General features: G+C 41.5%; 1 protein-coding gene across 8 annotated transcripts in view; it reads left to right on the top strand.

Moving 5' to 3' along the window:
• LYST (lysosomal trafficking regulator) overlaps positions 1–25,924 on the top strand; it is a 146,388-nt gene that overhangs the window by 66,059 nt on the left and 54,405 nt on the right. For 7 of the 8 annotated variants that reach the window (XR_014786801.1, XR_014786800.1, XM_084828183.1 and 4 more), the window contains exons 20-29: positions 938–1,136; positions 1,594–1,725; positions 4,483–5,119; positions 5,921–6,098; positions 7,666–7,835; positions 10,127–10,357; positions 12,699–12,865; positions 12,982–13,134; positions 18,841–19,032; positions 21,843–22,015. Coding sequence is in view for 6 of the 8 variants with exons in the window: in XM_084828183.1 (XP_084684309.1) it covers positions 938–1,136; positions 1,594–1,725; positions 4,483–5,119; positions 5,921–6,098; positions 7,666–7,835; positions 10,127–10,357; positions 12,699–12,865; positions 12,982–13,134; positions 18,841–19,032; positions 21,843–22,015 (2,232 nt within the window). In the remaining 2 variants the exon portion in view is untranslated. Of the gene's footprint in view, positions 1–937; positions 1,137–1,593; positions 1,726–4,482; positions 5,120–5,920; positions 6,099–7,665; positions 7,836–10,126; positions 10,358–12,698; positions 12,866–12,981; positions 13,135–18,310; positions 18,473–18,840; positions 19,033–21,842; positions 22,016–25,924 lie in introns of all 8 variants that reach the window. The other variant, XM_084828187.1, reaches the window with a different exon arrangement.

The following is a 25,924-nucleotide window of genomic DNA, read 5'->3' as shown; positions in this document are numbered from 1 at the left end:
TGATGATGCCAACCTATTTATGATGTGGCTTTCAGTCTGACTTGTAAATGCCATTGGCCTGGTTTGCACATAACACTAAGCCCCGTGGTGTTATTTGTTGAAATAGTGCTTGTTGTATCTGAACCTACCCTGCAGACAAACCATGGTTTGTCTATGAAGCTATGAACCACAAATAGTACTCACAGTTTGTTGTTGGTTTATGAAGTCTGGGTTGTTTAAGCCATAGCTTGTCACGATGACTAACCCAGGAACTGTGGCTTATCCCTGGCTTGTTTGCATTGCTGAAACAGAGCACCCAGCAAGTGCAGCCTGACAACGAAACCACTCTGAAGATTGGCAAAATGGGTGACAGAGAAGCAAACCAGAAATAGGAAAAACAAGCTGTGATTTGTTTGCTTGTCTGCAAGATGATACATAGCTAAAGCAACAAACCACGGTTAACATAAACCATGTCTGCTTAGCATTATGTGTGAACGCAGTCATTGCTAATAGTACTACACCCAAAACTATGTGAGAAGGACAGTCTTTATAGGGCTTCTAATTTTTCTGCTCCATAGGTCCTTCATGCCCATATTAGAATGTGCTCCATAGATGCCCACTAACATCAGAATATGAGTTAGTAGATACGTTTATGAGGTTCAGTAACAAAATTTCTCAATCCCAGGTTTTGGTGGAACAGCAAAAACAAAACAAAAAACATTCCTTAGGATGGAGCTTAGCTGTGTATTGCTGCAAACTATGATGCTGGTGTTTTCAGGACCACTTTTGTGGCATTGTCACTTGATGCCATAAGCATTTAGGATTGGGATTCCAGTTTAATTACTTACAGATACTTCCCCCCAAAAATTCTGTGTACGTCTTAAATAGTACATAGAATGAAGTAGTAATTTTGTAGGACTCTATTTTTTAGTTACTTGCCTTTATATTTGTCTTCTAGGAGCACAAAGAAGAACATCTCACATCTATGCCTACAGAAGTTTGCACGTCATTTGTGAAAATAATTGAAGAAGTGCTTGGATCCCCACCAGATCTGGAATTGTTGACATTGATCTTCAATTTCCTCCTAGCTGTTCACCCTCCTACTAATACATATGTTTGTCACAATCCCAGAGACTTCTACTTTTCCCTTCACATAGGTAGATAAAATATTTTGTTTAATCTCAATCAGGAAATGAAAAATAAGATTGATATCCCATGTTGTGCAAGCAGACTTCCACTTGTGCAACGGAAATTCCTCTCCTCTCCCCGCACCCCCCAAATCTGCTCCAGAGGCAGGCTGCAGGGGAAGAGGAAGTTCATTCTGCAGATGGATGCTGTTCCGTCAGGGGAAGATGCACGGAAGTTGGATAAAACCCTAGCTATAGAAATGCTCTGGAGATATTGCCACTAATCTTTTTTTATTCTTCCCCATGGTAAGAGTTGTCACCAGTAACCTAAAACATTTTACATGTTTGTTCCAGGGGGTTCTGATGGATTACAATGCAGGCTAAGCCTGAATAAAAAGCAGAGTTCATAGTCTCCACTTATGTGTGTTTAATTTTGTTGCTAAGAGTGAAATCTTCTGAGTTAACTTATCTTGTTTGCTCTTTCTAGAGGGCAACATTTTTCAAGAGAAGGTTCAATCAATCATGTATTTGAGAAATTCCAGTAGCGGTGGAAAATCTATTGACAGCCCAACTTTGGCAATTACAAGTCCAACTGGATTTTCTGCTGCACAACAAGAAGGTAAGTCATCAGTATACATTCTTAATAAGGGCCCAAATGGGTTAAACATTGGCACATGATCTAAAGTTCCCAAATTGGAGAACTGAACATAGAAACGTCAAGGGGGAAGAGCAAAACTGATCTAGGCTGGCACAAGTAGAAATAGGTTCCTGGCTCACCTTAAGAAAGTATTGTTGAGTAAGGCATACCTTGCAAGTTCTCCATTTCTGCAGCTGACATTGCAGTTGACCTTCTAACAGTATGTGGATCCAGCCTTGGGAGCAGCAATGACAAGGCTCTTACTAATGTGTAGCACCAGATGCAAATGAGGATAGCCTATAGGAAGTGTAAGCACTTTTAACATCAGTGCAGAAATATACAATATTCCCTTATGTTGCGCTTGTAAGGACTGGATTAAATTGAAAGCAGGGGTGTGAATGAGGCATGTGCATACCTGAAAGACTGATAAGTAAGCATGTGCAATTTAGAAAACTTCAAAAAGATATTTGACTTCCAATTCTCATCTTGTTGAAATTTCAAATTATATTTGAAATGACACCGATATGATATTTATTTTATTTATTTATTGCATTTATATCCCGCCTTTTTTCCTCTTGCAAGGAACCCAAGGCGGCTTACATTATCTTCTTCCTCCTCTCCATTTTATCCTCACAACAACAACCCTGTGAGGTAGGTTGGGCTGAGAGTGTGTGACTGGCCCAAAGTCACCCAGTGAGCTTCCATGGCTGAGTGGGGACTAGAACCCGGATCTCCCAGCTCCCAGTCCAACACTTTCACCACTACACCACACATATGATATGTCCATGACCAACACATTTTGTATTTAGCAATTCTGAAATATTTTTTCAGTGGATTTTTTTTCTGAAAATTTGAAATGAAAATAATTTCAGCTGATTTTTTCAATCAGCCTAGTGGATTGAAGTATGACTCCGAAGACATGTGTGGCATCCCTTTTACTTGGAGGCATGTTGTGAAATGCTGTACTTGTATGAACACTTTGTTGCTAAACCAATTAACAGCCTATATTTAGTTGAAATTAATTATTGTGCAGCAAGAAAGTTTAACGAGGAAGGAATGCTCTCCAGCAACTTGTTAAAGGTAAACGTTAGAACCACAGTCCTTTTTTAGATTTTTCCAGCCTTATGTAAAAGCCCTGATTTATGCTTCTAGAGTCTCTGATTTAGGGGCTAAGTATATATTATGTACAAATACTTATAATAGAGCTGCAACAGCCCCTCCCCCCCTTTCTCAAGTTAGTTCTCTCATCCAGATTCAGAATGCCTGTTTATCTGCGTTTGGATCCTACAAGTGGAAAAGAACACCACTTTAGGAGCTGTTTGTAGTGGAGAAACTGAAACAGTGGCAGAAAAAGCTTAAGCGCCTCTTCCCCCTGGCCACTTCGTCATGCACATACACATCCAACTGCTGTTTTTTAAAAAAAATAGCATTGAAACTCCATTACACATGTTTGCATGCAGCATGTTGTTAGCCCCTTAAGTGGAGAGTGTGCAAGTTAGTTAGCAGACGAAAGAACACAGAACTGTGCATGCACATCTTAAAGCACGTGTTGCTACCGCACAAAGACTTAGTGGATTGTATCTGTACAAGTGAAAATCTTCAACATTTCGTGGAAATGTATTGGGGGTGGGGTAGAGTGTGTGTTCACTGGGAAGCAGCTGAAGGCAAGGGCTTCCCTTTCCCTTTTCTATCTGCTGTGGTGGTCATGTCTTACGTTGTTTCTGTCCCTGTCTCCTCTGCAAAGAGGCAATGCAAGCTTGGAGGCAAAGCTGTTTCAGAAGTGCCTGTGCGCTTGCAACATAGTGGGTCCCAAACAGCTGTCTGGGGCACTATTAACCTGTTCTTTAAGGATCATCCATCTTGCTTCATGTACTCTGAACTATTGAGGGACTAGGCCTGCAGTCTTCCCCAACCTGGTGCCCTCCTGATGTTCGACACTACAACCCCCAGGATTCCTGACCATTGGCCATGCTAGCTGGAGCTGATGGCAGGTGAAGTCCAAAACCTCTGGAGGGTACCAGGTTTGGGAAGGCTGAATTAGGGTGACTTGCAGACTATAGGGTCAGCTTCATGTTTGTGATGGGATGATGGGTTGAGGGGAAAGCATCTGGAAGTGTGGAGTTTTGGAAGACAGCCTGTGGGTGAGGGAAGGGCCAAGTGCTCCTGCCTGCATAGAAAGATTCAGCAATTCAGATTGCTGAATCTTTCTATGCTCCAGAATACCAGTTTGTTCTATCCCATAATGTTGGTATTTGTTGGAGTGTTGCTTCATTTTCCCATCCTGATGCAATACTTGTGTTGACTGATGGATATTCGTATTTGCCTTGAAGTAATTCCTGGAAACAATATCCCTGGTCTCAGTTGGAATAGCAGATTCAGTGGCTAGGCTTTAGAGAGTCGTGGCTGAAGTAGAACATGTAGTTCCTCCTAGTATGTGATAGGCCATTTTGGTTCAGTTGTCATACTCATTTCAGTTAAATTGAAGTGATGGTGAACTTTCTAGTCTAAGGGCATTACTGAGAGAGAAATTGGTTGTTGACAAGGAAGAGAGCAAAGCCGAATGTGTGGAAGTGAACCTAATAATGGACAAAGTCAGAACACTCTTAGATTTCTTCCAGAAGCAGTTTGCAGGTGTAGTGCAGGAATAGTGAAAGTAGATATGTTCATGTCATAATAATAATTTTCATTATGGGCCAGTTTAAGAAATGAGAAAAGCATCTGCTATATTTGTTTTCTCAGGAAATGATTCATCTGAAGTAAGCGAATCGCAGACACCAGTCCCTCAAGCACCTGAACGGCTGTGTAAAAGCCTGCCAGCATCTCCTACTTCCTCTCCACGAGTGCATCGAAAAGGATTCTGTAGGAATGTGGGCAGGAGTTTTGAGAACTTGTATGTAGCTAGAGAGACTGACTTCGTTGAGCCACTGCAGAAAAATAATTGTGTAAAGAGCTTGGAGGCATTTAAAAGGTTTCAGGAGGAGCATTTAATCAGTAGTTGTGAGTCTGCAAAGACAGTTGTGGATTTGGAAGGGCTAACTTCTGCTGAGACATTAGATAGATCAAAGGAAGATGTGGAAATGTTAGACAAGACCTCTGAGATCCAAGAAGCAAGCGCAGGAGGGAAACCTAGTGAAGATGGCATTGCTCCTGAATCACCCCTGAGGCGTCCTGACAATCTGAAGGGATTGTCTCCCTTTCAGAAAAGTCACAGCAATTTCCCAGGCTTGGGATTAGCCTTTTCTGTTCACGGTGGATCCGCTATTGCTCGTTGGCCGAGCCTGGCTGAGAAAAGTTTGCCTTCTGAAGACTGGGAACATCTTGCCTTTTCTTCAGCTAGTGAACAGGCTCCTCAAGAATCTGAAAGCACTGCTGATAGGTATGTAGATTTGAGGCATTTTGTCATTCAACCAAATACTTCTCACACTTGGCTTTTGCGGAGGATGCAGGACAAGCAAAGCACTTCATGTGCCGCTCATGCTCCCATTTGGGAGGGTGAGCGGCATGCAGTGGAATCCCGATCAGTGATTGGAAATACCAGCAATTCCTCTCCTTGCTATCCCTGAAGGAGTCCTGCTTGGGGAGGGGGGGGGGGCTTAGCTGAGGTCGTACAGGCTGGAGATTCTCCATTCCTGTTTTAGGGGATGGTTCATATGATAATTTTTCAGCTCTGCCCCTGAAAATGCAATCATGTAGAGAAATATACTAACTGTCTGTATGCATGTACACTCAGGAGCAATTTCTTCACTTGCAGTGCTACTTTCTGCAGTCACACTTGTTCCAGTAACTGCAACAGAACGTATCTTTGTACTGCCAGTCGTCAAGATACATTTCTCCATGTGGTTGCATACCAAAACTGACTATGGGAACTTTCCTTTTGGACCACACTTCTTTTGAAAAGTTATAGAAATACTGGAGCTATTAACTTAGCAGAAATATCTAAGCATTTTTACAGTAAACATGGATCCCTTTCTCCCATCTGGATGGAAATAAGAAATTGAAAGAATGATGGAGTAGAGTCATGGTAGAAGTATGGGGGAAATGGCATTTTGCCAGTTTACTATTCTTCTTGTTGGATTCCCCCGCCCCTCCAAATCTGTCTGATGGATGCAGTCTCCTACTACTATATAACAGTACAAATATAGATCATCCTAGTAATACACTCTCTTCTTCCCATCAGATCAACAGAAGACTGTCTTGTACTTGTATGCTGTGGTCTTTATCAACTTTTGCGTAGAGTTCTTTTAATCTTGCCGGATGTCATGCTTCCAATTGTGATGGACAAGCTTATTCAGCCAGATGTTCTCATAGTTCTTGTGAACCATCCATCTGCTCTCATACAACAAGGAGTCATTAAAGTAGGAAAAAAGTGTTTGTGTGCATGCATGTGTGTGTGTGTGTGTGTGTGTGTGAGAGAGAGAGAGAGAGAGAGAGAGAGAGAGAATGTATGAACTATCTTGTGAGTTGTAACTCAGGTTTTAACTAATGGCCTTTCCTGATGATCTTTCTCCCATCCCCATAATACTAGAAATGAGGGATCACAAATTCTACCTACTCTTCTAGGTGCAGAACAAAAAAAGGTAGTATTTCTTCACACATCTGATGAAATAGATGAAGCCCAGTGGCCTGGAAGCACTCGATGTTACAACATTGTTAAAGCTCATTGTTAAAGCTGGGCCTCTTATTACTTGGATGGGAAAGTATGCAAGTGGGGGAAATAAGTATAATTTCTTTTAAAAATATGGAAGTCACTGCCACAGGAAATGGTGTGACGACTAATGTAGATAGTTCTAGGAAAAATATTCATCAACCAAGATTAGCCATGATTCTTGAATGGAATCTCCATGTTCAGATACCTCTGATTGCTAGATGTTAGGCACAAGCGGGGCATGACCTTCGACTTCAGGCCCTGCTCATAAGGGCTTCTGAGGCAAATGACTGGCCAGTGTTCAAAACAGAATGCTGGATAGATGGATCCTAGTTTGCCCCAGCAGGACAGTTCTTACAGTAATCAGTTATTGCTGGGACTATCTAGATGCCGGCATTCTAGAGATATAATGCAGTCACCCTCATCCCCACCAGGAAAATGCAGTTCCCAGCCACTCAGCAAGACCTTGGCCTGATTAGCTTACCTGTTAAGTTCTATTTGTGCAGTTTGGATTGTGGCTGCATAAGTATCATGGACAGAGCTACACACCTCCCCTCGCCCCTATTTGCCTGTGCTATTGTGTTGTGTGCCCTTTAACAAGAGAAATACAGGGTGGGGGTGGGGGTGGAATTCACTTCCATGAACTGTTTTCCGCCATACAAAAAAGGACATTCTTAGGAATATGCAAAAAAACTCCACCATATAATAACCAATGAAAGCATTTAGATATAGGAGAAGCACTGTAAGATTCTTCAGTCAATAAAATGTGGGACTATGTTGATACCCAGTGACATTTTCATTGTCAACATTTCGTATTTAATTATATTTGCATTCAGACCTACAATTATATCTCTTAAATCATTAAAGTTCTTCCACTGAAACAAAGCTCAAAGTGCTGTTGGGATTATTCTTTAGTGTAGGCAGTGTTACGGTTTCCCCTCCCTTTCTCTTTTTTCTTTCTTACCTGTGAGAAGGTGTTTTTAACATTCAGAATACAAATCAATGTGGCTACAACAGAAAAGTAATTAATAGTAAACAATCAACCCCCCTATATTACTAACGAACTATGCAAAACTTCAGTTTGAGATGTATGGGGGGTGGGGGTTGCCTACTTTAAAAAAACTTCATTTTGATGAAGTATCTTGTGAAAGTTAACTAATGGTTGAAAGCTGTTTACAGACGATGTACGAATAATTATGATGTTCTGCCTCAGTTCTTCATTAGTACAAGTACTTTAAAAAATAAAAATACATTAAAACCGTGTTTTCTTCTCTTAGCTCCTGGACACATATTTCAACAGAGCAACCAGAGAGCAAAAGGAAAAGTTCTTGAAAAATCGAGGTTTCTCCTTGTTAGCTAACCAGTTGTATCTTCACCAAGGAACTCGGGAAGTTATGGAATGCTTTATGGAAATGCTGTTTGGTCGACCAGTTGGCCTTGATGAAGAGTAACTACTGCTTCCCCTCCACCCCCCCACCCCTTCACTCCATAGTTGCATTTATTTTTAGCTGAAATAAAGATTTGCCAATTTGTGCTATAGGCAAATATAAAGTGTTTTCATGTGCCTGCATCTGCCTGGAAAGAGCCCTTAAAATAAACCAATTGATGCTATGAAATTCCATTAGTGCTTCTCAAAGAGAATTAGTTCATTGATGTTTGCTGCTTTTATTTTTGTGGCTCTTGAATATGCAGTCATTACGCTCATTCTTTTTGATACACTGATGCTCCAGCTGGGCATACAGTATATCCCCTCCTTATAGGACTCAGATTCGTATTCAGTATAAAGAGACTCTGCTGAGCTTAGGAAGAAGAAAACAACAATTCTTTCTCCTAGTGCCCTCTTACACATAACTCTAAATGGGCTTAAGGGATTGGAATTCCTGCTGCTCCCCTCTACTCTGTTATATAATCATGCCTGACTGTTTTTAACCTTGTTAAGATAAAACTGGGGAGCACTCCTAAATTCCACTTCAGAACCCAGATTCCCTTCATTAATTTTGATAATGTTAACATTGGCCAGATATAATAATGAACCTGGATAGAAAATCGTTGGGAGAGCATTCATGCATATGAGAGCGGAGGGAAATAGGGATGTGATCCCTTGGCCTGCTCCTGATTCCTTAAGCTGGGGTAGTGTTACTTCTACACCAGGCATTAGACATTAAGTGCTGGTATAACATAGAAAACCAAATGAGCACAGAATTGAGTACTCTTTTACACTTAAACTAGATAGGACATTAAACGTGTGTAACCATTTCCCTGGTATAATTTTTGTTCTTTAAATAGCAGCTGTGGGCAGGAGGGACCAGGATTGTGCAGCACAAAGGGAGTGGGGTGGCTTTAACCTCCCCCCTCCCCTTGCTGCAGTCCCTGTTAAAATCATTTCCTTGAATCTAATAGCAGGTTCAAGGAGAAGCTTCCCTCCCAGGGCTAACAGCAGCTTCAAGGAGGTGATTTTCATCTGGGGAGGAAGGACTAAAGCCCCCCTTGCCCCTTGTGCTACAATAATGGTCCCTTCTGCACATGGTTGCTATTTAAAGAATAAAAATTACACCAGTGAAATGCTTACACACATTTAATGTCCTGTCTAGTTTGCTCCTTAGTCAACATAGATTGTTATCAAGACAGATGTCTCCTGTGCTCTGGAGCTTGAGTACATGCTAAGTCTAAATTCTGAATCTATTCCTATGTACTCATCACAAAGCAAAAATGTTTGCATCTACTAGGACAAGATAGAGGAAGATGGTGTAGGCAACTTACTGTGTTAGAAATAAGTGTAAGCCAGCACTTCCAAAATAGCTACTGGTTTTGAATTTTTATCTTTCATTTTATGAGAGTAATTCTGTTTTAATTTTCAGTTGGGAAATGCCAGATAAGAAGTAGTTTGTTACTTTTTTCTTGCTCTTTTTGTTCCATCACTGGCATTTTCCTGAGTGAATTTGATCATGGAGTCATTCTTCACAGGTTAAAAAGCATAGTGAGAGATGGTGCTTTTTACCTGGCAGGTACCTACCACCTCCCCTATCAGGAAAAGAGTAGTCATCCCAGAAGCCTCTAAAATGATGTGACAGTTTCTTTAGTTCCTTATCTGGCATGCGGAGTTCATGGAGTGTCATTGGGCCATTTCTGGCTTTTAAGACATTAAAAGAGAACAGAAAAGTTTATAATCCATGATTTAATTGTTTCAGTGCTGCATATCAGAGCCTCTGTTCACAGCCAATATATTTTATCTATAGCAAAGATTTATCAGCTTTCATCTTCCTAATGGTTCTAGCTGCAGTAGCACTTATCACAGCCAAGAGGATGATTAAGGGTGCAGTCCTATGCATGTTTAGACAGAAAAAAGTCCTACAACTCCCAGAATTCCCCAGTCAGTCATACTCCCTGTTCTAGTATTTTTGCTCCCTGTACTAATAAGATTTTTCTCTGTCCTGTAATACAGAATCTGAATTACATTTATTACTTCTTATGATTAAATCCTAGGACTTGCTGAGCTAGTAAATTAAGTACTTAGGATAATGCAGTGTGTCTAATTACAATGCTATTTTGTGCTAGAGGTTTGATTTATCCACATGCCTTGTTATAAATTAACTAATATTACTACATGTGACCTTGTAAATCCAAGTTCCATCTAGGTGCTAATAGTAATTCTTCCTAATAATCCTAATATACAACGTCAATAAGATGTGTATTATTTTTGTGGTATATTTAAAGTTTCATTGAAGTTTTTTTTTATAGCTTTGATCTAGAAGATGTGAAAAGTGCTGGACTTTTTCAAAAATGGTGCGTGATCCCTGTTCTGGGCCTTATAGAGAACTCCCTCTACGATAGCATCCTGCTACATAATTCCTTCTGTTTCCTGCTGCAAATCATAAATTCCTGCTCTAAAATGGCAGACATGCTGCTAGATAATGGCCTGCTATATGCACTGTGTAATACTTTAGCAGCGCTTAATGGATTAGAAGCCGAGTAAGTGATGTATTTAGTTTTGTACTATTTTGGAATTGCTTCAGATTAGTCTAGTTCTTGGATTCTTAAGTGGGAGGCTGCCTTCCCTAGGAAGGAATGAGTAACTGACAGAGAAGTATGTCAGAGAGAGGACTTCTACCTAGTCTTTGCTGTGATGTGCTAACTTCTTCTCTTTTTTTAATGTGGGACATGGTTTTCTTGAAGGAGCTTTGTCCAGCAAATCCCCCTATTTGCAAAACCTTAGCACAGTCTTATTAAGAGGCATGTTGCACATCAGTCCCCAGTTCTTTGATGAGATTAATTCAAAGTGGAATAACAGCCTTTTCAGTTTAAAAACAAGAACAATGTTTTAAATTACTGAACGATTATATTCATAATTACATGAAGCTATTTTGATATACAAATTTCACTTTTATAAGAATGTAAAATAATATTCCCATTCTTAAATTAATTATGGGTTTAATAAATTCCCAGTTTCCAAAGGGAGTGGGTGTACATCACCCAGAGTGGTCGGGTGACTGGCCAGATGGGTGATTAAGAAATTTAATCAATAAAATAAATAAATTAAACATCTAATAAACATGTAGACAGGGGTGTCAATAAACATGTAGACAGGGGTGATCCGGTAGACATTGTTTACTTGGACTTCCAAAGGGCTTTTGACAAAGTCCTTCACCAAAGATTCCTGAGCAGATTTAGCAGTCATGGAATAAGAGGACAGACCTCGTGGATCAGTAACTGGTTAAAGAACAGAAAGCAGAGAGCAGGAATAAATGGAAAATTCTCCCAATGGAGGGAGGTAAATAGTGGGGTTCCACAGGGATCTGTATTAGGAGCAATGCTTTTAAATCTGTTCATAAATGATCTGGAATTAGGAGTGAGCAGTGAAGTAGCCAAGTTTGCAGATGACACCAAATTATTTAGGGTAGTTAAAACAAAAAGGGATTGTGAAGAGCTTCAAAAGGATCTCTCCAAACTGGGAGAATGAACATCTAAATGGCAAATGCAATTAGGTGTAAGCAAGTGTAAAGTGGTGCATGTTGGGGCAAAAATTCCCAACTTCAAGTATAGCCTAATGGGATCTGAGCTAGTGGTGACTGACTAAGGAAGAGATCTTGGGATTGTGGCAGACAGCTCAATGAAAATGTCAACCCAGTGTGCAGCCACTGTAAAAAAGGCAAACTCCATGTTAGGTGTAATTAGAAAAGGAATTGAGAATAAAACTGCCACTATCATACTGCCCTTATACACATCTATGGTGTGACCACACTTAGAATACTGTGAACAGTTCTGGTCACCACACCTAAAAAAAAGATATTGTAGAGCTGGAAAAAGTGCAGAAAAGGGCAACTAACATGATCAAGGGGCTGGAGCATCTCCCCTATCAGAGAAGGTTACAACAGCTGGGATTGTTTAGCTTGGAAAAAAGGATGGTAAGGGGAGACATGATAAAGGTGTACAAAATTATGCATGGTCTGGAGAATGTGGATAGGAAGACATTTTTGTCCCTCTCTCAAAATACTAGAACCCATTCGGGTCATCCCTTGAAGCTGATTGGTGGGAGAGTCCGGACAGATAAAAGGAAGCACTTCTTCACACAGCGCATAGTTAAACTATGGAATTCGCTACCACAAGATGTAGTGATGGCCGCCAATTTGGATGGCTTTAAAAGGGGGTTGGACAAATTGCTGGAGGAAAAGGCTATCCATGGCTACTAGTCTTGATGGCTATGTGCTACCTCCAGTACCAGAGGGAGTGAGCCTATGTACACCAGTTGCTGGGGTGCTGTTGTGCTCATGCCCCGCTTATGGGTTCCTGGTTGACAGGTGGTTGGCCACTGTGTGAACAGAATGCTGGACTAGATAGACCCTTGGTCTGATCCAGCATGGTTCTTCTGATTATCTTAATGGAGGCTCTTCTGACAGAGTGGTGGTGCTTGCTTACCATGTTCCACTTCTTTAGCTTTGAATGCAACTATGGAAATTTATTTATTTATTTATTTATTTATCACTTAATATAATGAACTGTCTAAGTGGTTCACACTAAATGCATATATAATAAAATATAAAAACAATATAAAATAATTGAAACCATTACAGCAAAGACAATGATAAAGCAGGACAGTGTCATAGTCGCTAGGCAGGACATATTCAGCGTACTAGGCAGGACATAGATGGACTATGTTTTTGTGAACTCTTTCTGTAATGTTACAGCCCGTGTTAGGTGTATAAATCGAGGGGTGGAAGGGAAATGTTAGGAATTGCCAAGAAGTACTGGGAATGGGCTAGAGGTGAGTCAGTTAGTACTGGAATTTGAATAACTCATTTCACTTTCTCTGCAGCATCCTCTCAGATGACTACAGGCTCCTTCTGTGTGATATACAGCAATTACTTGTAGCAGTGACAATCCATTCCTGCAGCAGTTCAGGTTCCCAGTATTTTCGGATCATTGAAGATCTCATGGTCTTACTTGGACATCTTCAGAAGAGCAAGAAGGAAAGAACACAGAGTAAGTCCCAAATTCCTTTGTGATGCACAGGAAAGTAACTTTATTTGAATTGTTTCATCTATGGAACAGTTTGAAGAAAGTGTTTTGCTTTTTCATTTGATCTCTATTGCTTTCAGATATGGCAGTTGCTTTGCAGTTCAGAGTCCTGCAAGCAGCTGTTGAGTTCATCAAAATGGCAGGAAATCAAGACCTGGAGGATCTGAGCAACTCATTCCATTTACCTATTCAACATCATCAGGCTATATTTCAAAAATGTAAAAGCATTGCTGGTGAGTAATGAAATCCAGTGCAGTTTTCTGTAATTGGCAACCCTTGACGGTTAGTTGTAATGAAACTTGTCCAGTTATTCTGTGGAGATACTTGTTTAATTCTTAAGCTTTGTAGCTGAGTTTAAATTTAAACCCAGGTCTCCCCAGTTTAAATCCAACATTCTACCCAGTATATCACACTGGCTGTCTTGGTGATCCTGTACAACAGGGAGGGGGAATGTGCGAGTCTCCAGATGTTGTTGGACTGCAATTCGCATCATCCCTCACCATTAGTTATGTTGGCTAGGGCTGATGGGAATTGCAGGCCCAACATCTGGAGGGCCACACAGTCCCTGCTGTACAGTGAGACAGTATTAAAATGTCTATACATATTCTTCTATTCTTTTGCATACTTAGCAACTTTTGTTCTCCAAGTACTTTCTTTTGGCAAAAATGCACCAAATTCATATCTGTTATATAACTTTTTTACCAGTGATTGAAAAGTTCAGCATTTAAATATAGTTACACCTCAACAATCTAGACCAGGGGTTCAGAATATTAGGCCCGGGGCCAAATCTGGCCATCCTGGGGTCCCAGTCTGGCCCTCCGGGGTTCCCCAGAGGGCCACACTCTCTTCCTCTAGCCCCACTCCCTTTCCCCCGAACATTGATAACTCGGTGGTTTCCTAGCTTTTATGCAGTTTTTTCCCTTATTCTACAAGAGTTAAATGCCTCTCCTAAGGCTTAGTTACTGGCAGTAAGAGGTTTAAGCTACAATATGCTGGTAATTTTGGCCCCGCCCTTTTCCCTTTGGCCCCATTCACCCACTAGAATGCAGCCCCAAAGAAGTTATCTGAAATGGATTTGGCCTTTTTTGGACCTTTTTTGGCTCAAGGGATGCATTTCTTTATGGGTAAGCTTCTGGGGGATACATACCAGTGACAGGCAGGTCCAAAGCCAAAAGTGGATGAGGCCACATGCAGATGATCCACACACTGTCATTTAAACCATCTGCTTTTTTCTCCCTCTGTTTGGCAGTTAGGCTGCACCCCCAATTTTGGGGGTAGGGGGGTGGGGAGGGTTGACCTTCCCCTTCTCAGCTGTCTTCCCCCCCTCCAAAAATTGTCCTTCTCAAGGGGCAATTAAGGTCAGGAAAAACTGCATGAATGATACTCTTCTTTCTAAGCTTCATCGCTGCATGGATCAGTGTGGGGGAAGGCTGAGCAGTAGAGGCTGAAGGCTGGATCCAAAGGCTCTGTGAACCAGAGGTCCCACAACCCTCATTGACACTTTTATAAATTGTAGAGCATTTCATATTCTGGACTTGCAGTATATCTTTCCTAGTTCTAGAACTGATAACCTTTTTGACAGATTGGGCAGATTTGCATGTAAGTCACCCCTGTGAATAACCTACGCAGTGTGGGTTGTTTATGGAACAACCTACAGTACGCCCAACAGATAATCCTCCTCATTCCCCCTCAGTCTCCAGCTGGCTCCGGCATGTATCCCAGGAACATTTTTAACCCCAGCTTAATTTTTTGTTGTTGTTCCTCAGAAAATGTGCAGTTGCAGTCACTCTGATTGCTACCCCTTTTTGTTCACTGCTTTTTTCCCCAGTGCCTTAAAAATACACAATTGGGGTCAATTTTTTTAATTATTATTATAATTTTGTTGGTCTTTTGTAGGTGTGCAATTGTGTACTTAATGCTGTCTGTTATATGTGAAGTCCTGCCTGGTCAATTTCCTTGTCTGTTTCAGCTGTCACAGGGAGCAGTGAAGTGTTGTAGGTAACATCAGGGAAACTGACAAGATGAGATGCCTATCGGCTAATTTGTACACGGTTGTGAAGGATCGGAGGAGAAAGAATACTAAAGGAGACCCAGTGCCGCACTTAAGATGCACAAAAAATGGGGGGGGGGAGCCAAAAGAGTAAGCACACCCCTTTCACAATATATCTCCCTTGGCAATGTTATCCTATTGATTTTAAGTGTTGGACTTACACTTCTCAGTGTCCTCCACCTTTTCAGTACTTTCCCGACTCTCCAGCTACTCCAGAAAGTGGAGATAGTAACTACTTCGCTTTTTGCAGCTCCTTTTTGGAGGAGTTACTGCTGCAGTTACTGCAGTTCCCTGACAGTTTGAAAGCACCTCAGAAACGTAAGCAGATTTAATGGCTGGGACGTTAATGGAGGAGAAATTTGCGCAAATTTAAGAGCTGGTAAATAAATGGAGGGAAATTTGCACACCTGCAGTAATGGAGCAGTTAATGTAGGTGCATAAATTTCCCCTCCATGTACTTACCAGCCCTTACATTTGCACAAATTTTGCCTCCATTAACTTCCTAGCCGCTAAATTTGTGTACATTTCCCTTCCATTTACTTCCGAGTCTCCCAAATGCAGAAATTTTCCTGACTTTTCTTTTAAACCTTAGAGGCTGGCAAATGGGACAGAGCAAATGGGGCACCAGCAGTACTTACACCCACCCTGTGCAATGGGTCCCCATTCACTCCATCCCATGCAGCTGTCTTCTCAGGGTTTCTTTATGAATTGTCAGGTTTCGCAGTAACTGTGGCAGAGAGGGGAGCCGTGAAAAGCAAGGGGAGCGTAGATCTCGCCTAAAAGGGCTTGCCTGAGATTTGGGGAAGTGTGGAATGGAAGCAGGGCACCCACAAGTGTCAGCCCAATACTCAAAACCCTGAGGATCACCTGGGTAAGTGGCCGATCTTGTCCCCTTTTCCTGACCTGTCACTGTCAACAGCTGTCAAATCAGTCTGCATGCACTCATCTTGTCAATTTCCTTGTATGTTTCATACTACACTTCCTCTTCTTTGACAGATGAAACTTACAAGGGCATTGACAAGGCAAGGCTATATATATTTGACAGCTGCAGGTGCACACTTGCACAACTACGAAAGACAGACAAAAAACTAATAATTAAAAAATTACAAAGGCATTTGTCCAAATTCCAGGGGCCAAATTGGCCCCTTTTATGCAAATCTCGGAGGCAAATAAAAAAAGCCAGGGAATGAAAACAGGGTTGTGATCAGAACGGGGTATCTATCTTAAGCCTATCTTAAGGAGCGCCTCCAGCAGCACCAGACAGGCCGCTTAACAAGATCAGGTTCGGATGGCCTTCTCTGTGTCCCATCAGCCAGGACAGCTAGACTGGTGGGGACGAGGGAGAGGGCCTTTTCTGTGGTGGCCCCCACTCTGTGGAACTCCCTCCCTAGGGAACTCCGTCATGCCCCCTCTTTAATGAGCTTCCGTCGTGCATTAAAAACGTTGTTGTTCAGGCAGGCATTTGGGGTGGGTTAGGGTATTTTAGAAAATGTTTTTATTGTAGAATTTTATTGTTTTAAACTGTTTTATTGTATGTTGTACATCGCCCAGAGTGGCTGGGTGACCAGCCAGATGGGCGATTAATAAATTTAATAATAAATAAATAAATAAAAAACGGGGTGGGGGCAAACAAGACGGGTTCTGCCATGCGGTTCCCTGGGATACCAGGTGAAGGACTGAAGGGAGAAGGAGGGGGAAAACAACCCATGGTGGCCTGATCGTTTGTCGGGCACACTGCGGGTTGTTCCAAAAAAACGCACACCGCATAGCTTATTCGCAGTGTGGGTCGTCGTGTCGTTTGAACTCATCCACCGTCTTCCTACTGAGGTCTTATTTACCCCTGGGGATGTTGATTACTAGTCTAAAATATCATTCTGGTTTCAATGAGAGATGGTGTACACGCAAGTCTCCACCTTGGTCTACCCATTCCTAGACTGCACTTGGATAACTTTTAGATGCCCTTTGTTGCAGCAGTGAACACTTCTTGGCTTGTCCCTTGTCTCCATATCCTAGTGCTACTCTTTCCTATCCATAGGAAACACCATATCCTAGTGTTTCCTATACAGATACACTGACATGGAGTTGCCTTTCTATGGAGTCATATCATTGGTCCAGCTACCTGCAGAGTACTATCTGCTGTGATCAGTATTCCTCAAAGTCACCATTTGCAGGCAATAGCATCTCTTCAAGTTGTTAGGCAGAACTCTTTTGAAAAAAGCAAAAACGCACAAAATGTTGCTTAACAATAATCATGCTTCCAAAAACTGAGTTAATGGGATGCATGGATGGAATATACACAATGTTCAGGCTCTTTAAGTGCAAAATTTCACTATGGCTTTGTTTGTCATAGATTTTAGAAAAACAGGCCTATTATGATTTTATTATTTGTTTGTTATACGTTGTTGTGAAATTTTGCCATTAAAGATCCTGAAGATTGTATATAATTTCCCCCTCCCCTTAACTCTATTTTTGGGAGTAAAACCCTTTCAGAGCCTTATTTCCTGACATTCTTTAGCTGTCAAGGACTTTACCTCAGTACTTGCAAAGCAGGATTGCGACTTGCAATTTTGAGACAATTCAGTTAAATAACAGGATTGACTATGTGCACCGACAATTGTGTACCCTTCCATGTTGAGGAGGAATAGCAGGACAGTGGCTAGTAAGTGGGCCTTCTTGGCGGCCACTCTGAGGCTGTGGAACTCCCTGCTGAGGGAAGCTAGGTTGGCTCCCTCTCTGTTGTCCTTCCACTGGCAGGCAAAGACATTTTTATTCAGACAGGCCTTTGGCATGTAAGTTGGTCTGTTGCCGAACAGGTTTTTAATTGGTTGGATGCCGTCTGTTTATTTTATTGTTGTGGTTATAAATGTGTTCTAATGTATCTGTTTTTATTCAGATGTTATTTTTATTCTGTATTTTATTATTGTTACCCACCTAGAGTGCCATTTTTTGTGGAAAGGCAGCATATAAATAAAAAAACAGTAAAGGTCAGGCTCAGCTGGACCACATGAGGGACAACACAAGATTACTGGTATCTCAAGAAAAGGGTATTAACTTCCATGCAAAGAAATCTGAAAATGGAGTTTGCAATGAGGTACAGACTGTACCAGCTCATGATTTGGCTATGAATGGAAAAACGGGTGGTGCAGACATTTTCTTAGACATGTCTCAGCTGTGATATTGGGCTGGTACTATACTGGCTTTTTCATATCCAGAGAGCCAGTTCAGCCTTCTACATTTCTCAATTATCTTATGTATTGTGAACCATTTTATGAAAATGACTTTACAGCAAGCTGCTAGGTACCTATTTTAGTTATGTTGTGGCATAAAACTGATACTTTTTGTTAAATGTTTAAAACAAGGTTCAGTTGCAATGAAAGACTCCATTATTCCTCATCTACAAAGACAACATTTACATTCCTACAGTCAACTTCAGATGCTTTCCTCCTTGAGTCTGTTAAAGTTGGAGTCATCCCTCCTGTCCTGTTTTGGATCTATTTTCCATTCATCCCCTACAGAAACAAGTGCAGTGATGGTAGTTATGTCTACCAGTTCATTCTGAGAAAACATTTATTGAGAAATGTTTCTGCAGAATTAGATTTAGAACAAATGTATCATCAAAATACTGTTTTTGATTATATGTCAACCAATTAGATTTCTTCAGCCTCTTTTGACAGTTAACCTGACTGATTTTTTTTCCTTTTCTTTAGTTCATATTCTTAAATACATCTGACTTCTAATATTGTTCTCTTTTCAAAAGAAAATACATTGGAGGTTTTTCCCCCTTGCAATCTCCACTAGTCTTGTAGAGAATTGAAAATTACTGGTAAATTAAAACTTAAAACTTAAGACTCTTACCAGTAGCACTTATATTTCTGTATCATTTTTGAAGCACCTAGAACATTTTCTCTTGCTCAGTCGGATACGTTGCTAATGAGAATGCGTACAGTTGCAAGTGATGAACTAGATGTAATGATGCAGCAGAGAATGAGTCAAGACAACCCTGTTCGTGTGACTGAAGCTGAACTTATACAGAGGTTACAGAGAGTTACTGTTCTGGCAACCAATAGGTTCATGTATCAAGGTAAAGATATTTCTTCAAACATTCTCTTAAACCTGTCCTGTTTCTCAATAGCTATGTTGGATATCAGCTTTCTTCATTAAACCTTTGCAGATCATTAGGACACAACACTAGTTTTGCTGAACTAGACAAGGCATTTCCATTTCTGGCTTAGCTCAAGAAGCATTCATATTAATGTTTCAATTGCTGAGAGATTACAATGACTTCAGAGCTTTTTAAAGATAAGAAAGAAATGGTCAGATTATTAGGAAGCAAAATTAAACAGCCTTTTATATACCCTACAATAGATTCTATGAATGGGATCAAAATATCAATATATTAACTTTATTAAAGTGAGTAACTAATCATTTTTCTTTAAAATTATTTTTAGGCTTCCATTAAATGTAGAACCCTCTCAAGGTGACATACAGGATAAAAATACAGAAGTATACAAATAAGCAATGCATATACAATAAAATACTATACAAACACTACACAAACAGATAACAGCAATAAAACCCGCAGCCCACTGATTGTAAAAAGGCCAGCAAAAACAAGTGGGTCTTCAGAACCTTTCTGAAGACCTGCAAAGAAGGAGACCTGACAAACTCCTAATGGAAGCTGATTCCAGAGGTGCAGAGCCACCACTGAGAAGACCCTCTCTTTTGTACTCACCAGCCTAACCTCCCTTGGCAGTGGGCAAATGAGAAGGGCCTCTGTTGATGACCTCTGAGTGTGGGCAAGCCAGTATGGGACAAGGCAGTTCTGATAATATATCAAACCAAGAGCAGAAAGAACCATATTATGATCAGTAACTAAAAGATATATTCAGAGTTGTCCTACTCTGTTGCATATTGGCATTACTTTTAGTCCAGTCTGTGACCTCTAGACTTCCTCCAGATTGGCTTAATATCATCCCCCCACTTCTCTCCTTTCTCCTCCTTCAATTCATTGTACCCTTATCATATAAGGTGCCTCTGCTTGATTTCCACTAATAATTCCTTCCTCCCACTGCATGATATCCCAGGCTTTTCCTGGGATAGGTGGGTGATGCTCAGAAGAGCTTTCTTTAGGAGCAGAGGGGATTTGCAGCTCGTGTAATGTGGATCCAGCCCAATGTGCCGACAGCTCCAACTTGCATTGCTTATCATCATCACGATCTTTGGAAGCAGGCAGTGTTTAAAAGCAGTTAATTAGGTTTGCTTTTCACTGTCTTCTTGCCATTTGGGGCAAGGCGAGTGGGGGAGAGCAGATAGCCTCCATGCGGCAGTGGCCGTGTACTTCTTAGCATGGCTAACTTTTGTCGTGCAAGTGGCTCAGTAAGGCCCAAACTAGACATGCCATTAAATATGCAGCTCCCCACCCTATAAGGTTTTGGTAAAGCCGATCCTTGCCCTAGCACCATGACTCTCATGTCACTCTTGCCCACCCACCCACAGCAGCAGGCAATGATGTGGGGCCGGGTGCGGGAATGCAGTTAGATCCAATTCTTTGATCAATATGTTTCTGTAAAGTACTTGGGAAGTCTCCAGAATTTGTGCTATACAGTATATTCAGATAATCCAGGAGTGCTCCAAAACTAGTTTCTTTCTCAGGAATAGCCATGCTTTGGGCGGATTCTGACTAGCTCATCCCACTGATGTAATGGCTTCCATCAGCAGAATTTGGAGGGGGCTTCTCCCTACAGTCCCCTGAACACCCTTAAAATCTGCTCTGTAGGGTTGGGGGATTTTCCAGAGCAGATTTTGGGAGAGTGCAGTGGGGAGGAGAAAGTCTTGTTGCATAAGCAAAAGTCTGCTTGTAAAGCACTGGATTCTGCCCTTTTTTGCTCACTCTTTGTGGGGTTGTGACATTGTCAAATCATTGCCCTCCTGTGTTTTCCTTGTGGGGCTTCTGTCTGTCTTCAGGCCATAGAAAAATCCAGCTCTGGGAGAAGCAACAGAATAGTAGCATGATCTCCAGAGGTGTCGATCACCTTAGTGCTGCTCTTCTGCCCTGTTGTTGTTGTTGTTGTTGGCATGATTTTGATATGTGCAGTAACTGAACCTACTGTCATGCATTTACTTCATCACACCTTCACTATTGCCTTTCCCATCAGCACCATTTTATCAGCATGTTTGAAAAATAAGTTTAATTTGCATTTAAATGCCTTCCCTTCAGCATTTTTAAAAATATTGAAATATTTGTGCAATACCACTTAAATGAAAATGCATTTTAGCACAAATTTAATATTTAATATTAAAAAAACACATGCTGCCTTTCCAGCTGACACACTTCTAGCCAACTGGAAAAGTCTTTTAATTAGCACTTATTTTTAAAAGTAATATGAAAGTAATAGCACCTAAGTAAAAAGCACTTCAGTGCAAATTAAAGAAGTGGTTATTTGTTTTGAAATGGCATGCCTTTCCTACATGAGAATGTCATGTGGCTATAACCTTGAGGGATGTACACATGCAGAAAGTGACATCTTCCCAAAGTCTGAAAAATAAATTACAATTCCCCATGTAGCTTACACAACCACTGATTTGGCTAGTGCTGAGTGCTGCCAATCTAGTAGTACCCCAGGAATCAGGCTTGAGGGTTTACTTTTATCATTATGGTAATGTATGGTAGTCTTGCATATTTTGATGTATCAGGCCATAGATAGTGCATATTGCAGACAGACTCTTAAATGATTGATTGCAGTGTGTATGTGCGTGCAAGTAGATGTTTGTAATTTGCTATATTATAATATAGCAAATATATTTGACTTGTGTATCAATAGGATGAATATGGCCCTGGGATGGAATAGTCTGATTTGACACTGATCTAATAATGCTTTTTAAAAATTGCAGAACTTTCTGATAATTGCCTTGTTACGATGATGGAGGTCCCAATCCAGAGCAGACTTTCATTTTCACAGACAGAAGAGATTGAACAGGAGGACCAACAGGACCTACCTACCCATAAAAATCCTTTCCTGAAAGAAATGTTTAAAATAATGATTGAAGGAATTGTGTTATCTGTCGTAAGTAACCATGTTTTGTGTTACCTCCTGCAGTTCATTGTCTCCCCTATTTCTAGTCTGCTTGCATACTTTGGGCATATAAGTCTTATTCTTTGTTTTTGTTCTCCATTTGTTTTTTCAGACCATTTTTTAGAGTACAAAAGAATGGGAAGTAGCTTACACATCATTATAGTTCTCATTTTTTTGTTACAGATTTCAGTAATAAAATAACAGCTACTTTTCAGACCATTTATAATCTATAGAAATGTCTCTTAGGATTCATGAATAGGGGGCAGAATACATTTGGTATTGGAACTCACATACAGTTTCTAAAATAAGTCTTTTGTTGTTGTTGTTCAGTCGTTCAGTCGTGTCCGACTCTTCGTGACCCCATGGACCATAGCATGCCAGGCCTTCCTGTCCTGCGCTCTCTCCCGGAGCGTGCTCAGCTTCATATTCATTGCATCGGTGAAGCAATCTAGCCATCTCATCCTCTGCCGTCCCCTTCTCCTTTTGCCTTCAGTCTTTCCCAGCATCAGGGTCTTTTCCAGAGAGTTTTCTCTTCGCATTAGGAAGGCGCTCAGCCTTCCTTATAGTCCAGCTCTCACAGCCATACATTACTACTGGGAAAACCATAGCTTTGATTAGACGGACCTTTGTCGGCAAGGTGATGTCTCTGCTTCTTACTATGCTGTCTAGGTTGGCCATAGCTTTCCTCCCAAGGAGCAAGCGTCTTTGAATTTCATGGCTACAGTCACCGTCTGCGGTGATCTTGGAGCCCAAGAAAGTAAAATCTGTCACTGCTTCCATTTCTTCCCCTTCTATATGCCAGGAAGTGATGGGGCCAGATGCCATGATCTTCGTTTTTTTAATGTTGAGTTTCAAACCAGCTTTTGCACTCTCCTCTTTCACCCTCAACAAGAGGCTCTTGAGATCCTCTTCGCTTTTTGCCATTAGGGTGGTATCGTCTGCATATCGGAGGTTGTTGATAATTCTCCCAGCAATCTTAATTCTGACCTGTGATTCATCCAACCCGGCATTTCTCATGATGTACTCTGCATATAAGTTAAATAAGTAGGGTGACAATATGCAGCCTTGTACTCCTTTCCCAATTTTGAACCACTCGGTTGTTCCATGTCTGGTTCTTACTGTTGCTTCTTGACCCTCATACAGGTTTCTCAGGAGACAGGTAAGGTGGTCTGGTACTCCCATCACTTTAAGAATTTGCCACAGTTTGTTTTGATCCACACAATCAAAGGCTTTAGCGTAGTCAATGAAGCAGAAATAGACGTTTTTCTGGAATTCTCTTGCTTTCTCCATGATGCAGCGAATGTTGGCGATTTGATCTCTAGTTCCTCTGCCTCTTCTAGACCCAGCTTGTACTTCCGGTAGTTCTCGGTTCGCATACTGCTGAAGCCTAGCTTGTAGGATTTTGAGCATCATCTTGCTGGCATGTGAAATGAGTGCAATTGTGCGGTAGTTTGAACACTCTTTGGCGTTGCCCTTCTTTGGAATTGGAATGTAAACTGACCTTTTCCAGTCTTGCGGCCATTGTTGAGTGTTCCAAATTTGTTGGCATATTGAATGCAGCACTTTAACAGCATCATCTTTTAGGATTTTAAATAGCTCAGCTGAAATACTGTCATCTCCGCTAGCTTTGTTGTTACTAATGCTTCCTAAGGCCCACTTGACTTCACTGTCTAGGATGTCCGGCTCAAGTTCAGTGACCGCACTATCATGGCTATCAGGGACATTAAGATCTTTCCTGTATAGTTCTTCTGTGTATTCTTTCCACCTCTTCTTAATCTCATCTGCTTCTGTTAGGTCCCTGCCTTCTTTGTCCTTTATCATGCCCGTCTTTGCACAGAACGTTCCCTTGAGATCTCCGATTTTCTTGAAGAGATCTCTAGTCTTTCCCATTCTGTTGTTTTCCTCGATTTCTTTGCATTGTTCATTTAAGAAGGCCTTCTTGTCTCTCCTTGCTATTCTCTGGAACTCTGCATTCAGTTGGATTTATCTTCCCCTTTCTCGCTTGCTTTTCGCTTCCCTTCTTTCCTCAGCTACTTGTAAAGCCTCCTGAGACAGCCACTTTGCTTTCTTATATTTCTTTTTCTTTGGGATGAATTTCGTTGCTGCCTCCTGAACAATGTTACGGACCTCCGTCCATAGTTCCTCAGGCACTCTGTCTATCAGGTCTAATCCCTGAAATCTATTCCTCACCTCCACTGTGTATTCATAAGGGATATGATTTAGGTCATACCTGAATGGTTTAGTGGTTTTCCCTACATTCTTCAATTTAAGCCGAAATTTTGCAACAAGAAGCTCATGATCTGAGCCACAGTCAGCTCCAGGTCTTGTTTTGACTGACTGTATAGAGCTTCTCCATCTTTGGCTGCAAAGGACATAATCAATCTGATTTCGATATTGCCCATCTGGTGATGTCCATGTGTAGAGTCGTCTCTTGTGCTGTTGGAAAAGAGTGTTTGCTATGATCAGCATGTTCTCTTGGCAAAACTCTATTAGCCTTTGTCCTGCTTCATTTTGTACACCAAGGCCATGCTTGCCTGTTATCCCGGTGATTTCTTGACTTCCTCCTTTAGCATTCCAATCCCCTATGATGAAGAGGACATCTTTTTTTGGTGTTAGTTCTAGAAGGTGTTGTAGGTCTTCACAGAACCGATCAACCTCAGCTTCTTCGGCATCAGTGGTTGGGGCATAGACTTGAATTATTGTGATGTTGAATGGTTTGCCTTGGATTCGTACTGAGATCATTCTACCTTTTTTAAGATTGTACCCCAGTACTGCTTTTCCCACCCTTTTGTTGATTATGAGTGCTACTCCATTTCTTCTAAGGGATTCTTGCCCACAATAGTAGATATGATGGTCACCTGAATTAAATTCGCCCATGCCTGTCCATTTATTTCGCTGATTCCCAAGATGTCGATGTTCAATCTTGCCATCTCATGTTTGACCACCTCCAACTTACCTTGATTCATTGATCTGACATTCCAGGTTCCTAAACAAAATTGTTCTTTACAGCATCGGATTTTCTTTTCACCGCCAGACACATCCACAGCTGAGTGTCCTTTCGGCTTTGGCCCAGCCGCTTCACTCTTTCTGGCGCTACTTGGAAATACCCTCTGCTCTTCCCCAGTAGTGTATTGGACACCTTCCGACCTGAGGGGCTCATCTTGCGGCGTCATCTCTTTTAGCCTTGTGATACATTCCATGGGGTTTTCTTGGCAAGAATACTGGAGTGGGTTGCCATTTCCTTCTCCAGTGGACCACATTTTGTCAGAACTCTCTGCCATGACCTGTCCGTCTTGGGTGGCCCTGCACGGCATAGCTTATGGCTTCACTGAGTTACGCAAGCCCCTTCGCCACAACAAGGCAGTGATCTTATAATTAACTGTTGAATGTGAATTTTATGTGCTAGGTTGTATTGTATTAAAGCCTACCAAACTTTTCAATCCAGTTGGATTCTATTTTTTTCTTGATGGCTGAAGTCCTTTCTGATACTTTGTAAATGTTGTGGCCTCTTCTTCCATCAGTGTGAGTGATGGATATCTGAAATTTAAAAAGGGAAAAAAACCTTCGGGGATATCTAATGTAATCAAAGGAGCAATCCTATCAGGATAGGCAGCCACCTTCGAACTCAGAGGCAACCACCTATCCAGTGCAGGGTGGGCAGAGCATGGAGGGGATCTTCTCCTCTGTGCTCTGGCCATCCTGCATTCACGGCTAGATGACTGATTTTAGCTGTCCAGCCGTGGGACTTCGGAGCGAGGGAGGGATCCCAAACGATGCATAGGAAGCCTTGTACCGGCACTTCCGCACTCCCCATCGCCCGGGAACGCCCCCTTTTGCCCTGCTCCACACTTCTCTTCTGAGTATGGAGCCTGAGAATGATCTGCGCCACCTTTGCGGGGG

This window comes from Heloderma suspectum, chromosome 1, assembly GCF_057233095.1.
Source record: "Heloderma suspectum isolate Gila_16-S chromosome 1, 16-S_ref, whole genome shotgun sequence".
NCBI lineage: Eukaryota > Metazoa > Chordata > Lepidosauria > Squamata > Helodermatidae > Heloderma > Heloderma suspectum.
The sequence above is the reverse complement of the archived record's forward strand: the minus strand, read 5'-3'. Positions and strand labels throughout refer to the sequence as shown.